Source organism: Phycodurus eques, chromosome 9, assembly GCF_024500275.1.
Source record: "Phycodurus eques isolate BA_2022a chromosome 9, UOR_Pequ_1.1, whole genome shotgun sequence".
NCBI lineage: Eukaryota > Metazoa > Chordata > Actinopteri > Syngnathiformes > Syngnathidae > Phycodurus > Phycodurus eques.
The window spans coordinates 10884907-10902570 of NC_084533.1; the positions used below are offsets into that span (position 1 = coordinate 10884907).

At 41.2% G+C, this 17664-nt stretch overlaps 1 protein-coding gene across 4 annotated transcripts in view; it reads right to left on the reverse strand.

Annotated features, from left to right (window-relative positions):
• Positions 1 to 17664, reverse strand: part of pcdh19 (protocadherin 19) — a 74375-nt gene that overhangs the window by 12960 nt on the left and 43751 nt on the right. For all 4 annotated transcript variants that reach the window (XM_061685415.1, XM_061685413.1, XM_061685414.1 and 1 more), the window contains exon 4: positions 17084 to 17256. In XM_061685415.1, the coding sequence (XP_061541399.1) occupies positions 17084 to 17256 (173 nt within the window). The remainder of the gene's footprint in view (positions 1 to 17083; positions 17257 to 17664) is intronic.

Genomic DNA, 17664 nt, shown 5'->3' on the forward strand with positions numbered 1-17664 from the left:
GTGTGGTATAATTGAAATCATTTACTATATATATCACACACAAAAGGGGAACATGTCTATTTTCTTTCCTTTCTTGATTATTTCGCTGCTTTGTAGTGCTGCTTTATTTTGACGTGTGGAACAAATACAAAACCTCCGCGCTACTACTATATGTGTCTGGACTTCACACCAGGACAGCATAGCAAAAATCCAAACGCTCTCTCTCGCTCTCGCTCTCTCTGCTTCCGACTTGCCTGAAAAAAGCAGCCTTACATAATTAATACAATGTGCCTTCTCATTCAGTCACATTCACTTTGTGTCAGGCAGGACTATGTGTTTAATATTCCATTTTATCTTGTCACTGAGCTCCGGTGAGGTACCCACGCTCTCATTTCCCCCTTTACCGTCCGCTTTTTCTTTCCTCCCCCTTCCCTTGAAAAGTCTCTTCGAGGTAATTTTAACAACCTCTCGAAATAGGACATTGTAATACGGTGAGTGACGGTATGAAGTATGAGGGGCAGCTTGAGCTCCATGAGCAGAAAAGCACACAATGAGATGGAGTGCTTCACATTGAATTAGCCATCAGTGCTCAAAAAGACACATCCCTCTGTTTTCTCAAGGAACCAGAGACTGTCAATACATGCTCATGTGCAATTTGGACATTTAACTGCACTACCTGCATTGTTCCTGTGGTCTATATCGTGCTGTGTTCTTGGATCAATAAACCATTTCCACACATGCTGAAAATTCTGTTCCAGATTCAAACTGTACAGGCATTTTTTTCAGTAAATCATAAACAAAATACTGTAGTCAACTTCAACAACAGAATAGTGCAAAGGTAAATAAAAATGATTTCATGTCAAGTGTAAAAAGAGGCCCACTAGTTTTTTTCAAGTTACATTTTAACATTCATAACTGCCATACAAGTGTAAAAGTCAGTTAAACGTTACTATGAAAACAAAGACAAACAGTTTTAGCTTTGCATCATGCATCACTTTTTTCAGCAAACAAACTTTATTTGGGGTTAATCAGAGGTACTTTAAATAGTGGCAGGTGTGTGCTGACTGCCATGTAACGTACGTTTGAATGTGATTGGTTAATTTTGAACACAGCCACATCCCCAGTTACAAGTTACTGCTGTTTATTTTTACTTCACTTCTCAAAAATATTGAATTTTTTCAACTGAGTTGTGCGGGTTATAGGTTAGATTAATGGTGGACACAGCTTTGAAATTATTTATCGCAGTGTAATTTTTTCAAATCTCACAAATTTGGCATTTGTGTAGACTTTATATCAACTGTATGGTCTTTTCATTCTTTTGAAAAGTGTTCCAAAAAAACACAATAAGGCAAAGCAAAAGCAAAACCCATGGCCTTAATTAATAATTTGACGCTCACTAAACTCTGCTCTAGTGATGCCTTCCTTGTATGATGGTGATGAACACTGGTCCACGTCTGAATCGCACACTTCAACTGTGTACTGTAAGTCCAGTTAAAATTGGACTTTCTGAATAATCCACTTTATTCTAATGACATGTAAACATAGTGTCTTTGCTCTTAATGAAACAAGCAAACATACACCTAGGACACAGAATGCAGAAGCTTTTTTGGCTACAAGGTGCAGTATTTCCTCATCAAAAAGGCTATCCTGCCTGTCAAACAGCAATAGACGTGCTGATCTCTTTCCAGCTCCACATTATTCACCACAGCGACAGCCGCTCCACAATACTACTTAATATGAGTCAGAATCAATGGGCTTAGCATTACCACCTGCCATCCAGTGCTGCACTTTTAACAGTGTCCAAGTCCGCGAAAAGATCTGAACATGTGCACGGGTGGGAAAAGGGGTGGCAGCCAGTAGGAGACTGGTCAACGGAAGGGCCGTCTAATAGGCACATCTTTTTAAATTTGTGTTACATGCATAAGGATGATGACAGGGGTCTGACACAGTGGAAGTAATTTGATTTCCCTGCATGCGCCCACTCATGATAACATGTTGTGGTCTGACACGTAAACGAGTGGCGATGGGGAATGGGTGGGCAAGAAGTGTGTGTGTGTGTGGGGGGGGGGGTCAAGGTGCAGCAGAGTGGAAGTGGCAGGTGTCAAAGATCCAATTCCTGCCATCGGCTTCTCCGCTTCCTTCTCTCGGAAGACGGCGGCCGAGCAGCGATCGTCCCCCTGTGGTAAAGTCACACAAGAGGCTTTGCGTGGACTTTTTAAATGCAACACGGCTGAAACTATGTTGAGAAATGAAGAAGACGTGCCTACTTTATTTATTTTGTGATGCTAATGTGAGCCGAGTAGGTGCAAACAACACACAAAAGCCCACCCCTCCCCCTGTGGTGCAGATCTTAGACAAAGGGGGTAACGCAGAGCTGTGTGTCTGTCCTCTTCATGCATTTTGGCCTCGCCTTTAACGAGCGCGGCATGAGAAGAGGCACATCATTAAATAGAGCCCCTCAGAGACTTGCCTGTCTGCCATTTAACTTAACAGCCGACCTCTCCCATTACCTTTTATCCTTCCCTTTAAGAGGCAGGGGACACAGGGGCTTTGAAAAGTTAAATTTGGCCCCCATTGATTGAATCCCTCGCTTTAGTTATTATATGAAAGAAAGGACAATAAAGCCGCTACAGTGCACTTTTTTCTCCTCACTAACTCTAAGCTCAAGACTGTAAATAACCAGCAACTGATCTGCCTGACTTTACATTAATGCGATAATTATGCTAATGGCCAGAAAGATTTGCCTGAAGGAAATATAATTTTTTTGTACAAATGGCTCTTTGTGAACAATGTTGTTAATGTTGATTAATTCACTTAATTGGCTTATGCACCACCGCTGGCCATGATGCATAAAACACATCCATGCGTCTGACCTTTTTTCACGCTCAAGTGGGTGAAAAACAAGCGGAAACTAGCATATAGCACAACACACTTCAGAGTGACTACTGGTAGTAATCATCCACGCACTGTTACAACTGTGCACACTGTACTTAAGATCTGTATTGTTTACAAGCTACAGCAATAACAAAACAAAAAACAAACAAACAAAAACATGCTTTAGCAACATGATACAGCATCTTCGGTTTTCACTGAATTGGGACAATAAAAAAAAAAAAAAAAAAGGTCTGCTTTGTTCAAGGTAGGTGTGCTGTTAATTTTGTCAGCCCAAGATATTGGACTTTTTTTTCTGCAGGAAGGCAACAGAAAATGATATCGTGGCATTGCCAAAAAGATCATCATGCAGAGTAAGCATCCAATCAGATTGCTCCGATCTTACCACTCATAGCATCTAGGGTGCAATTTTCTTTCATGTCAGCGGTGGATTGTTCTATAAAGTCCATTGAGGCATGTATGAATGACTGTGGTGTAAAAGAATTTGACCTAAACCCCGACCCTCTGTGAGTGTTGAAAAGTTGGATACCGAGATTCAACGGACATTTAATGCAGTATATAGGGTGGGACGAAGTTCATATGTTCATTCAACATTTATGTTAAGTTTTCATTAACTCATTCACTGCCATCCATTTTTTAAAGCAGAAGTCCCCACATTGCCAGCAATTTTAGAGTATTTTGACTGATCTTTCAAGACCTACCAAATATTGTGTTTTGTCACAATATAAACACTGAATCTACCAAAAGAGAGCATAGACTCTCTTCTTTCGCTGGAAAAAAAGCTTGGTTCTAGCTTTTTCTATTATTTTGATTGTGCATCAAAAAGAGAAGAAAACAAGCTTTTTCCGAAAAGAAATGTCAAGCAGAACAGGGGCTTTGACTATATTTTGTTGCTTTTGTGACACTACAAACTATGAAAGGGCTTTGGCATTTCTCTCCCTCATAATCGACATGACAAGCTGAGACTCCAAAACCGTCTCGATCTCAATTTCATAGTAATGAAATGCCACCCTCTATTGGTGCCTGTTTGGCAGTACAGTTATGTAGAAGCTTATATTTCACAGACGAGCTTGGTAGAACCCTATTCCATGCCTACCCATTGAAAAACGTACTTGACGAATACATTCACCAGGGGCAGAAAACGTTTGGATTTCAGCTGACCAGTATAAACATCCATGGAAGTGAATGGGTTAATTATGATGAGGATCCACATTTGTAAATTTTACAAATTCACTTGAATTTTTGATCAATTAAAATGTGTTTGAATTATTAAGTCAAAAAATATGAATATTTAAAAAGGAATTCCCATTTCAAATATCTAACTTTGGGTGTTTATTTGATATTTTGTGGACAGATTGTAGGCTTTTTTTTAAAATATCACACACAATTTCGAACTGTAGTTTCTATTTCACATATGACAACTATGCAATGAGGCAAGAGTCGATGCAGCCCACGTCTAAATCTGTCTGTGACTTGAGTTAACGTCCAAGATCTCTTGAAGAGCCTTGACCAAGAAAAAAAGGTCCGGCCTCATCAATAGTTGATATCGCGAGTCACATGTCGAGCCGCTCGCTGCTGAGGCTGAATGTCGAATTAGAGCGCAGCTCGCCAAGGTCACCTGGGGGACAGCGAAAGAGCCCCGACACTGAGCGCTGAATGAAAGATAGTCGTGATAGTGTCTGCAAGGCTCTACTGAATAGTTTGGGTCTTTCGTGGCAAAATCAGATTTTTAAATAGCTATCAAATGATTATGGGATAAAATTACAGTCCGGCCGGTCCCGCCATGCGACATTTCCAGGTTCCAAATGGTGCGCAATGAAACAGTTTTTGCAGCGGAGTAAGAACACTGTACAGAGTGTCACAGCACAGGAAGGCACGCTCAGTTACTGCTACACTTACTATTTTTCATTTGCACGTTTCATAATATAAATATCTAATGTACTCATGACTTCAATATTGCGTTAGCGTAGGTTGGTGGTGGACTACGGCACATCCAGACTTGCGTACAAATTTGGGTAATGTTAGAGCCATAGTAACAGGACTCTGTTGTAAACCAAGGAACGCCTACGTGTGTGTTTAAGATGATATTTTTTCACCCTGGAACAGCACACTTTTGCAGTTATACTGGCTATCAAATTACTACCTGGACACGGAAGGCACTTTCTAGAAACTGGTTGGAAGAATTTCTAGCATGTAGTCAATACCGTAAGAGTGATGTAAACAACTGTTACACACTCAATGCTAGCAAAGCAAAGCAAATTTATTTGTATAGCGCATTTCATACACAAGGTAACTCAATGTGCTTTACATGATTAAAAGCATTTAAAAACATTACAACACATATAAACATTTCAAACAAAGAGAAAAAAATATATATAAAAGTACAATTAAAACAGCATACAGCGCAAGAAATATTTTAAAAGTGGAAATGCTCTAAAAAGAATGGGGAAAAAAGAAGAGTTTTTAACATGCACTTAAAAACATGCACACTTGGGGCTGACGTTAGTTCTGTTGGAAACTTATTCCATTTGTGTGCAGCATAATAGCTAAATGCTGCTTCACCATGTTTAGAGCAAATTTGCCATTGTCTTGCCCTTTTGCTATGCCTTATCGCTGCTAGTTTATACTCCATAATCTCCACTTTGCAGCAGTTCAGCCCCGAGTCTCCTCTCAGATAACGTTTTCCCCAAGCTGAAAGGTAGACAAATGAAACCCTGGTTCTCCTTCATTGTTTGTTAGCTTGTTTAGAGTGATTTATGTTTTGTTTTTTGTTTTTTTGGATTTTCCATTCCAAATCAAGGCGTGTAGTGTGCAGTTGAAAACGCATGCTACTCCATGTCCCAGTCAAGCCATGCTACATCAATGTGACGGACTGATGAGAAGAAAAAAACTCAAATGGATTAATGGAGATAGAGGTGTTGCTTTTTCCCACGGAAAAGGAAAGGAAGTGAGAGGGGTTAAAATGCCTTAAGGCACCCCCCTCTCTCACTCTACCCCTCCCTCATCACCCCAGCTGCAGTGATAAGTGTCTCTTTGTATTCTGGACAGAAAAGTGTGAGCTACAACGTACTGGTCCCCGGCTGATTATTCCCACTGATTTAAACAGAGTGTTTAATTTATATTCTTAGGAGATAAAACACATGCCTTTCTGTGCTGTGCATGTGCAGCGGCTTCTCACATGTTAATACTTCCCGCTTCATGACTTCACTATGAGTGCTCCTAAATGTGAGTCAGTACTACAGGTAATGAAGCTGATTATAGCCAGCTGGGCCACGGGCCAGCTCCCTCGAGGGAGCGCAGACCGCCCGCTCGGTGTCTCATATCCTGGGATCCCTGTAATACAAGCCCGGCTTGGCAGTCTCTCGGCGGCTATCCTGCCCACTCGCAGGTCTCCTCCGGTCCATGTCTATATGTGTGTGTCTTTATATCAGCTTGTTTCCTCTGCCAGTAACAACGATGCCACAAGTCCATTGTGACTGTGTTCACGGCTCCGGAGTGAAACTGCTATTTTCTGTCCTTGGGTGAGGTGTTGTGGGCGAGGGAAACTAGATCGGCGGTCTGAAACCTTTTTTGCGCCACAGGCAAGTTACTTATGAAGCAATATTTTAGCACCTAAACAAATGATTGAAAGTACAACGCAAATTTTTTCTCTTCAATGAGCCGGTCCCAAAAGGGAGACAATGAGACCAGCAGTGTGTTACTTATGTCCAGTCTACTCTGTAATTTTGTTTAGGGTGCCATCATTGTAGAGACTCTAGCTTCACAAAGACAGCCAGCCATCATTCCATTTTCTATAGGGCTTGTTCTCATTAAGGTCCCTGATCGTTAGCCAAGCACAGCTTCTCAAGATAGGATGTTGGAAGTAGAAGCAAGGTATTCAGACGAGAATTTAGTGAGTCCATTGAGAATCACCTTTAGCAACAAACCTGCATTTTAAGTGGAACTCCTGATACTGTCTCTGAAATGCAGTGGTCACCTTCTGAACTTATAGCCTCGTCTTCAGTGTCGTCATTCAGCCTTTTCCCCCTTCCAAAGAATCAATTGAAAAAGTGCTTTTTTTAACACATTTTTTGCTAGCTTGCGGCTTTTCGTTTTTATGACCGTAGCATGTGACCGAGACGAGCGGTTTGACGTGAACAGAGGCACAGGCGGAAACACCTGATAATCGGATAAAACGTCTTTCAGACTCTGATGATCAATAAAATATTTAGCATCAAGTCGCCCTCTGCAGCCAATGTCCGACAGACGGGTACCAGTCTGTGACCTGGCGGATGGGGACCACTGGTCAAGAAAACCTTTGTGGTGTGCAAACAAATAGCACAGCTGAAATGTAGAATGACAGTGACTAATCAGTTCAAGAAGCGTTTCCCTGACAGAGATCACCCTCTTTTCTCATCTATAAAATGTCACCTTTGATTTAAAAAGGTGCTTAGATGGTGGTATAGTTCGTCACTTGAGCTCACCACACATGTCACAAAGACAAAAAGTGCCCTTCCAGCGGCTCTTGACAAGTAATTGTGCGTGTGGGCGGGAAGCCGCTAAATACCGAGCGGTGGGGTATGGCCCACAATCTTAACTCTCCTTATGCTGAATGTGCATCACGCATGTCATGCAAATTGCCACCCAGTGGTAGTGAACGTAGCTCTGCTACCGCAATGACCCAGGCTAATGTAATCATATGCGCAAAAGAATCATTGCAAGGGCATGGGAGGGTAACTGTTTGCATTTCTCTAAGAGGGAGAAATTATCAAAAGCAATGTTTTCACATCCTAAGGTCCTTTGAGTATCAATACATAGCGGCTCTAAAACCATGTTGACTTGATGGTGCTCACTTTATACACTCGATGGACAAAAATATTCAAAAAAAAAAAACCCATCAAATTAATCAATTACAAGCGAGACTAGAGCTGAATCTTTATTTTTTTTTACTTTAACAACTCATGGACACTTTATCATGCTTCCATCTTTTGACGTTGGGGAAGGCCCTTTTCTGTTGACCACAGACCACAAAGCAAGGTCCATAAAGTCATGCTTGGATGAGTGTGGTGTGTGAGAACTTCACATCATCCTCAACCCTTACGAGGGTTAGAAAATTGGAATTTACCCGTGGGATTAAACGGACATTTATCGCAATTAATATGTTAGTTCTATTCAAGTCATGTTCATCTTTGCAGAAACTTTACATGGGATCTAAAAAGCGAGAGGTAACGTTAATTTAACATTCTTGTTTTCGTACACGAAGTTGATTTAGGACATATTCACAAAACAATCCAATGTAAAAGTTTTGCAAATTTATTTTTATTTATTCTGATGGAATCTATCCAGATTTTTCTTCAATTAAACATTTTTTTTTAATTATCGCTCACAAATAAAGTAAACAAAACAGTAAAACAAAAAACATTTGCATTTACAGTGTTGTACAATTAAATAATTGATTTACTTTTGTATTCACATAGTTCAAATATAAAAAATAAAAAAAATAATTACGTCCCATGTAACTTTCTTACATTTTATGCACTTTTTATGGAAATTGCCCAGAAAATGTCCCTCCCCTTTGCAACTCTCGACCTTCTGAACAAACACTTGACAACACACTGGGTGACATATTTTCTTCTTTTGTTTTTCTTTTTTTAAATTTCCAATCAATGTATCAATGCTTTTTTGTTGTACTTGTCGAATATCCCCATTTGTTGACCCTGAATCGTTAAAACCACAATTTAAGATGCAAGGAGAAATGAACAGTCGCAATGATCAAACTTTGAAGCTTTGATTAGACGGCATAGGCAACTGCTTGGCAGTCTAGCGTTGCTTATTTGTCTAGGATCCCTTCTTTCGATTGGGGCTCATTTGGGTGAATTTCAGAGTTCATATGTACCGTATGAGCTCTAAAATTGTTGGACTTCCAGCTCAATTTTGGGCATGGGTCTTTGAGACCTTTTTGTTTTGTTATGAGAGATATACACCCAATTTGGTGTCAATTGGTGGCACCGGTGCTTGGGGCTATTTTTTTCCCACTTTTTCAGTGGGTGCTAATTAGAAAATAACCCATATTTTAACCAGCGCACACAACATTTGGTGAGTTTTCGGACATCTTGAGGCCCCCAAAAGGTGATTCATTTATCATATCACAAGAGGGCCTTCAAAATGCTGTATCGCTCACCAGGTATTCCTCATTTTTCTGTGATTAACCTTTAAAAACAAGCTCTCCGACACGCTGTGCAATGTTTGTGCGCGGCCTTTTTTAACATTCCACTCTTAATCTGATCCACTCTTGGCCTTCAAACTCCAGCCCATTACCTGTTTTAATCCACCTCCTAACCCCTGATCAAGCCTTGTTTCCCCACCCGCCGTCCACCGAGCGAGACCTGGATTGACGAAGTGTTCGACAAACAAGTGTGATTCACTCTCTTTCTGTCTAGATTATTAACACACCTAGCATGCCACAGCATCATGAATAAGGAATGCAGATCCGGTAGCCTATTTTCTTTCTCTCTCTCGCTCTCTCCTCACACTGAGACAGCGAGCTGAATGCCAGGATTGTGTGGAAAATGAGCTGTCAGCAGAGGGCTCTCTATAAGATACATCAGACACATTGTGAAATAATGAACTATTCCCATTTCTCACTTTGATATGTTCCATACGCTATCTATAACAAATGCACAGAGATAAGCAGTTTCCTCTTGAGCTGATTAAAACACACCGGCTGTATTCAGGGAAGCTTTGCCGGGATCAGGTGATGCTCCCACCGTGTTACGACATTCCACGGCAGAGATAATCTACATTCTCAGTTTGTCCCCGTGTGCAAAACCCAGCAGCAAAAGACATTTGTTAAACTTACAGCATCAAAACACATCAAGTTTGTTTAAATCCATCCTCACATCCCTTGACTTATTCCCGCTTGGATTTAAGTAAAGAACTAACAGGAAAAGGAAGGGCGGGGCGGGATTTTTTAAAAGAATTTGTTGATTTACTTATGCAAATATAGCAAACAAACACTACTACCAAGAGACCGCGGCTATTTTAAAACATAAAAGCAGCGTACACGCTTGCTTAACATATTCAGATGTGTAAAAACAATGAAAGAGATGGCAGCTTTTTTTCCACAGGGTAAAATAAACGCTGGTCAGCTTTTCTTCTATAACGAGATGGAGTACACTATTTACATTGATAGACGGATACATAGATACATAGTGGACCAGCCCAGACACCTCCTCATGCTGCTAGCATTCGGATGACACTAATGTTATAGTTTTAGAGGCACCTGCAATGGTGTACAAACACATCACAACACACTTGCGGGATCTGCAGTTAAAGTCGATGGATTTGCCAACTTCTGACGTAGTATCAGAGGCAAAATGCTTCCAGCCGAGAGTTTAACACCCGTGACTCACTGCCCACGAGCTTTTGCATCGAAAGCAATCGTCACCAATGTATTTATCTGAATGCGCAAAGCCGCAACGGCAGTGTGAAAGTACATTTCAGATATTTAGAAATAAATAAGAATGAGTATGACTAAATTTGTCATAAATGTTGTGCATTATTCAATAACCAATTACATCAGTAAAAAAAGCTCTAAATGCCTGGAATTTTTTTTATGTCCTTCACAGGCTACAATCCAAAACTAAATTAAATGGGTTTGATGACCGAGAAGTGTGTTTTGCCTAATCCTCACTCAGATGGAAACATTTCCTCCTTGTCGGAGGTGCGGATTATGCCTTTTACAAGCCCGGTTTCCAGTCGTTTGACTCACTTTTCAATTGGGGCTGATTTCAAGTCACATAGGGTGTTATTAGTCATTACAATCAGGAGTGCTACGGCGCGATCATATGATGATTTGGAATTTGTTGGATCAGTCACACAGTTGATGTACAAATGAGAAGTTGTTCACGTTCTTTTTAACATTAGCATTCAGGCTTCTTCACGATTTGTCTTGACAGTTGACAACAGATAAAAATGTTCATTACTGCCATCCAAAACTTAAAAGTGTGAGCACTTTTTGTCGGCTTGGCGATTAACGGTGCAGTGTGGAATTAAAAGACGGCCCTCAAAAATGGTGTTCATCTTAATTTCACTAATTATTTTTGTCTGTTCTTTCTACGATGGAGAAAACTGGAGCACAGATGGACGCAGCTTGAAATTCCAATTTATTCCCCTTCATATTTCCTCCAATCGGACTCGCGCTCTGTGGTGCACTTCGTCTCCCTTAACTCGTATTGCACCTCCCTACCGCTCTTTGTCATTGTCGGCCATTTCACCTCCATGGCTCCCACATTAGATTAAGCAAATCAAAATGGATGGTCCCTGTATGGAGTCTGGATTGTGGATGTGATCATAAAAATACCATCAAACAAGATTTGTTGTTGCACACTTGATTCGATGTTGTCAAAGTTTTAGTCACCGAAAAAAATCACTCTTACCTGTCAGATAGATTGTTTCCTCTCCTTTTTTCCATTTTCCCTCACTAAGACTGCTTACTATACTCTCTGCTCATCTCTCCATCTCTGTCTGCCTCGCGTTGCCTGCTCCTCCTCCTCCTCCTCCTCCTCCTCCTCCTCTTGCTCTTCCTCTCCCTGCTGTCAGCACAGCCCCACCGCCTCGCACACTCTGACACCTGTCAGCATTTTCCTTAGGAGATCACAGAACTGCAAACTAGAAATGTTCCCGTGTTGAATTTAGGGCAAGTTTTTGCAGCAGAAACATACGAGTTTCTTTTACTTTTTTTTTCATTTCAAATTCAACAGGGAAAAAAAGGGAAGTGCTTGAGTGGCACAAAGTTTAAGGGAAGACAGAAAAAGACGTTTGCAATGAGAGAGGAAGGGGGAGACGCTCGATTCAATTAGGAGCAGTGAGACCCAGTGGATCCCGCTGATGGAAGATGGGAATATGGAGGAATCTGCGGCCCTCGGTGGAGACAACCATTCCTGGGCTCCGCGCTTCAGGCACACCCCCACAGGGAGCCAGCACATAGATGAGAGAAATTCTCCAGAGGTGAGGGAGCAGGGGGTGGGGGCTGGGGAAGGGCATGTGGGAGTTGGGGGGGGGGGGGGGGGGGGGGTGGATTGGCGAGGAATATGTCAAAAATAAAAGATGCCTGTTCCCTGGTCGGGCTAATTGAACACTTGCATTTCCTCGGTATGTAAAAAAGCCACAAGGACTGATTCTTTTTTTAATCCCCCCTACTCTAATGAACTTGAAATAACTGCAAAACCACAAAATCTAACAAACATCGCCCTCCCTACTTTATTCCTACATGAAGAAATTCGACAAAACATGGATGTTAATCCCTAAAAACACAGCGGCTCATCCATATCCGCCAAGCATTACGTGAGAGCGCTGACAATCAAAGGAAGACCCCCCCCCCAAAAAAAAAAACTAATTTAGCTGTCTGTTAGCTGGCTTCTATCATGACAGTCATGGCTTGCCACTGCGAAAGCTCCATTCAAGCAAATCCCTCCAATTCAGTGGAAAAGTAAATAATTTCTTAAACATTCCACATTGAGAGGTTGTGGTTTCAGTCATATTAGAGATAGCCCTTCCTGTATATATTTTAAGAGATTCAATGTGATTTGTTCTGTACATACTTCAAGAATCAAATTGGCTGGAGTGAGGTTTCTCTTAAGAATCTTGGCAGGGATTCAGCAAACGATTAAGACAATCTAGAATGCTGATTCTTAGCTGGTGGGACACTGAAAACGTCAAAAAAGAATTACAACATAAAATAAAGATTTCAAATACAGCTGATGTTGGACTTTAAGTTTGAAAATCATTTTGTTTCGAAAGGATGAGATCAGGAAGTACAACATATTTTGTTTGTATTGGCGAAGTGTAAACACTAAATATTGTTTACTTTGATGATAAAAAAGTACACCGTGTTTTTAATTTGTGCAGTTTTTATATTTATAGACTTTTATACATGCAGTTGACATGTTTCCTATCTTTTATGCTCAGAGCACAGGTAGTGATTATTTTTTTTTTAAATTATTATTATTATTATTTTTTTTAAATTAATTTTGTTATTAATCATGTGTCCTGAAATGCATTTTACACATAATTAAACACACACATGCACACACACACACACACGCACGCACACACACACACACACACAAACACACATCCCTTTATAGGCGTGTGTGTATATATTACACAATTAAACATTCACTTCCTTGATTTGATTTCTTTTGTGTTCTAATGATTTAGCACCCCTTTCCCAATTATTTCTTGCATCCTTTCTCTATTTCTGAAGTATTTTTACATTGCATACACGTCCCTCTTTTTATTTGTGCATGCAATACAACCCACAAACAACCAGACCACACACTTTAGCTTGGGTGGATAGAATGGAGGTTAGGGATCTTTTGATTGCTCGAGGGTACTTTGACACTGTTCAGGAGACTAGAAAGCTGACCCTAGTGAGGAGAAGTGGTATGGAAAAATGTATTTATTTATTTATTTATTTAATGTATTTATTTTTAACCCTTTTGTCTTCACGTCCAAGCTACTGCTTCCCTTTACATTGTTCGTCCGGATGTTTGCCTGGATTGAAAGTATTTTACCCACCAAAAAATGAAAAAAGGTGCAACAGTGGTGACGAACAATAAAAGTGAGGGACAAAGAAGAAGGATTGTCCATTGTGATGGAGAGGAATCGGGGGGCTTGCTGAGCACAAAGGGATACTCTCGTGAAAGACAGCCTGCATATTTATAGTCTGTGGAGGGTCTTTGTGTGAAGGTAAGTCACGTCTCCTGGGCAAACAGCACCTTTGCTTGGCACTGGGAATGATAAACATTTGCTCTGTTAAAACCCTGGAGTTAAACCCGTGCACCTTCCTGGTTATTTGGTTCCCGGCCCTCTTCAACACAAGAAAACACGACAATAAAAGTGAGTATGGAGAGAATGAATCCTCAGCCTTGTCTGTCGTTGTATTGTGCTGCAGCTTTGCCTCCCAGTAGACATACAAGCGTGTTTAGTGAACTATTTGTCTTCTGATAATACCTTCCCTTCACCCAACATGCAATAACACCTGCACACTGTCCAATCTTTGTCAATTAAATGGACTCAAAGTGAGGTGAAACCTGCCTCGGCTGTTCTGTTTCCAAGTTTTCCATTACTAGCTTTGATGATTTGATGACTCTAATTGGATTGGATCGCAGATGTTCGATGGGATTTAGACCTGGGACCTTCAGAATAGTCGAAATGTTTTATTTTTAGCACATCTCGTCTTTTGGGTCTTTATCCTGTTGTAGGACCCGTGACCTGTGCCTAACACCAATCTGTCCGACTGACACTGGGCAGCACCTTTTGCTCCGGAATGCCTTGATATTCTTCAGATTTTCATTGTACCCTGCTTCTGTGCCACATGTAGCAATGCAGCATTCGCAACATGTACAGGAACATGTTTCACAGTAGGTATAGTGTTTATTTCTTTGTTGGCATTATTATGGTTTCAGTTACTCTAGAGTTGATGTGACTTTCTCCCCCAAAATCCAGTTTTCTTCACAGGAAATTCTCCCGGAGGCTTGTGGCTTGTCAGTATGCATTTTGGTAAATTCGAGCCAGTCAGTTTCAAATTCTATCAGTGACCATTGTGACTTAGTCTTTCTTTAACGATAGGCTAGCAAAGATCTGCCAACGTGTGCTTAAAGTCCTTATAGTATTACTAGAATGACTAACCTAATGCTGGCCTAAGACTATAATGAAGACCAGGGGTCCCCAACACTAGACTATATGTGTGGAGCCTTGGTCGGTCATTATCTTACTTCTCATAATTCTCTTGTGACTCTTGCCATTTATTGGCAAAGACAGCAAAGACAAACTATTTAGTTTTTTTGGGGAGTAATATGGAAAACATCCCAAAAACAATGACCTGATTGTAATTCAAAACAGCTCCTTTGCTATTCTGTTCTGCTTAAAAGGACAGACAACACTGTGAAATGACACTGTTAAACACACGCCGCACATTCAAAACACTTGGCCAAGTCGTTACAAAAGACGGGCGAGCAGCCGGGGGCGGCGGCGGTGGTGTTCATTTGCATGTCTGTCATTAAGTGTGTATCCTATTGTTGATATTCCCCACTTAGACAACACCTTCAGCCAAAATTGCTCCCAGCTACATCAACTTTAAGGAAGCCTTATTATTCATTGACATAAAAGCGTATTTTTATTCTGTCACGCTCATTAAAAAATTATTTTGTACGTGACTAAGGGGGAGAAGAAAAGTGAGGTGCTTATTATGGTTTGAGTTAAAATAACACCACTGAGGGAAGACACAGCAATGGATAAACCCTTATTGCTGTGCTAAAAAGCGGAAACACGGGTCATCCTAAATGTTTTCCCCAAAGCGGACACTTGCGGTGTTTTCCTGCAAGCCTGAATTAGCTCCCAGGTGCACGGCAACATCTGCAGATGTCTTCATCCTCCTCCAGTGTGATTGGCAGCAGTTAAGCACCAACACGACCCCTTACACTGACTGCTGCCAGACAACGGGATGTCTTTTTAAACGATCCAGTCAGATATGAAACATCCACATTAACTCGCTGGCTAAATGATTCCTCTGAATAATGGATCAGGGCTCGTGGAGATATGTAAAAGTCCACCTTTGTCAGCCTAATTGCTGCCACGCCAGCTCATGGGGATTCAACGAGCCTTCAAACGCAAACATAGCTGCTGTCAATCAATGTGTGTCGTCTGAGGTTGCGTCAGAACGGTACCGTGTAGTGTTTTATTTCCCTCTCCAACTGTCAAAAGTTGGGTGTGTAGATAGTGGGTACCAAAATAAGTCAGGTGCTCTGAATCAATGATGCTAATTCCTTCAATAGCCATGTTCTTGTCAACAAATGACTTGTGTTTATCCAATATTTAAAGCAACAGTATGCATGAATTTGACCTTAAACCAACCTCAAGATGTTAAATTTTTAGGAAAAAGGACTCCAAACATGTTAGACTGCCAGGGTGTCTCATGTGTAAGACTTCCTTCAAATCTGGGCTCTGGCTGGGGCATTCCAAATATTTATTCAGTACTTTGTAGCTTCACTAGGAGCATGGTTACAAAACAATCCATCACCACGGATATCCAATGTCCATGTTCAAACCACCAAACCACTTTATTCAACATTGAAAGCAACAATATGCAACCATTTAAAAAGTGTCTTATTGATATAATTAATTAGTAAGACGTTCGAGTGGAGAATAGTAGTTCATTATCATGTGCCCCCCAGGATCACCTAAAGCAGAGGAGGCCAGCCTGATGAGCCTAAAAAAGAGCCCTGACCATTCCATAAAGTGCCGCACAACAAATGGATGACCACACTTACAATGTTTGGCCACAATATTCGGTAAACCTATAAATTCTGTCATTGTGATTCGCACAGAAGGCGTGTTGCAGTTAACAGGCTAACAACAACAACAAGGGTCAAAAATCTTTGGCAGTTTTGCTAATCAATGACTTCATTTGAGGACCAACTTGCTAATTTTGAGGACCTTTTTTTTGCAGGTAAATCCCACAGGGGCATAAAGCAAGAGTTGTATTATCCATCCATCCATCCATTTTCTGAGCCGCTTATCCTCACAAGGGTCGCGGGGGTGCTGGAGCCTATCCCAGCTATCATTGGGCAGGAGGCGGGACACCCTGAACTGGTTGCCAGCCAATCGCAGGGCACATATAAACAAACAACCATTCGCCCTCACATTCACACCTACGGGCAATTTAGAGTCTTCAATTAACCTACCATGCATGTTTTTGGGATGTGGGAGGAAACCGGAGTGCCCAGAGAAAACCCACCGAGGCACGGGGAGAACATGTAAACGCCACACAGGCGGAGCCGGGGATTGAAGGCAGACGCTCTAACCAGTCATCCACCGTGCCACTGAGTTGTATTAAACAATAAAAAATATGACAATAAAATGGTGGAGTTCAATCTCGGGCTGCGGCTATCAAATATTTTAGAATTCAAGTATCCTATTGAAAATTCTATTGAATAATTGAGTATTTGGATAAACTAAATTTTTTCTTGGTTAAAGAGTGATTATGAATACAAAAGAGAAAATTGACAAAATACATGGGCACTGTGTCCAACTGCTAAGATGTCCCACTATTTTACATCAAACCCAATGGTGGGAACACAAGCAAGATTTGAAGTTACCATTTCGATTTCAAAAGAACTGAACTGTAAAAAAATTGTTTACTCATTATGTTGTAGTCTTGTGGTCTTACCTTGATCCGGCAGCTGGCAAACATTGGGAGGTACGGTCATGTTGAGCATGTCATTGACAGCCGTGTCAACATAGTGGCCTCGCTGGACATCGTGTTCGCTGTCGGTCTGGTCGCTCTCCTCGTGGCCGCTGTCCTTCAGACTGTTCCCCTCCAGGTCCTTGAATGTCGACGTGCTGCACAAGAGAGGGCCGAGAAAGATGTTGATTAACTGTCACATCACCTTCACTCACATGGTCGCTTTGGAGGGGTCCATATTTTTCTCTCTTGGGCATTTTTTTCTCAAGTGACCTTCCCCTCCAATTTTTTACGACGCCATTTCCCATGTATTCTGGACATAAAAAGCCATTGGCTTCAGAATAAATCCTCGAGAAATAATCAACTTGAAATAATCCTGATATAAAGAGCTTGTATGAATCTCCTTGGGGGCAAAGACACACACATTTTGAATGGACGTGCTGCCTTCAAGGGTTTCTTGAACAAACAGGGAGGTGCTCGCTGACTTCAATCAAACAAATACTGCAGCAATCAGAAATTCTGGGAAGGACGATGGATGTCGGAAACGCTGGAGGCGTGCAAACGGA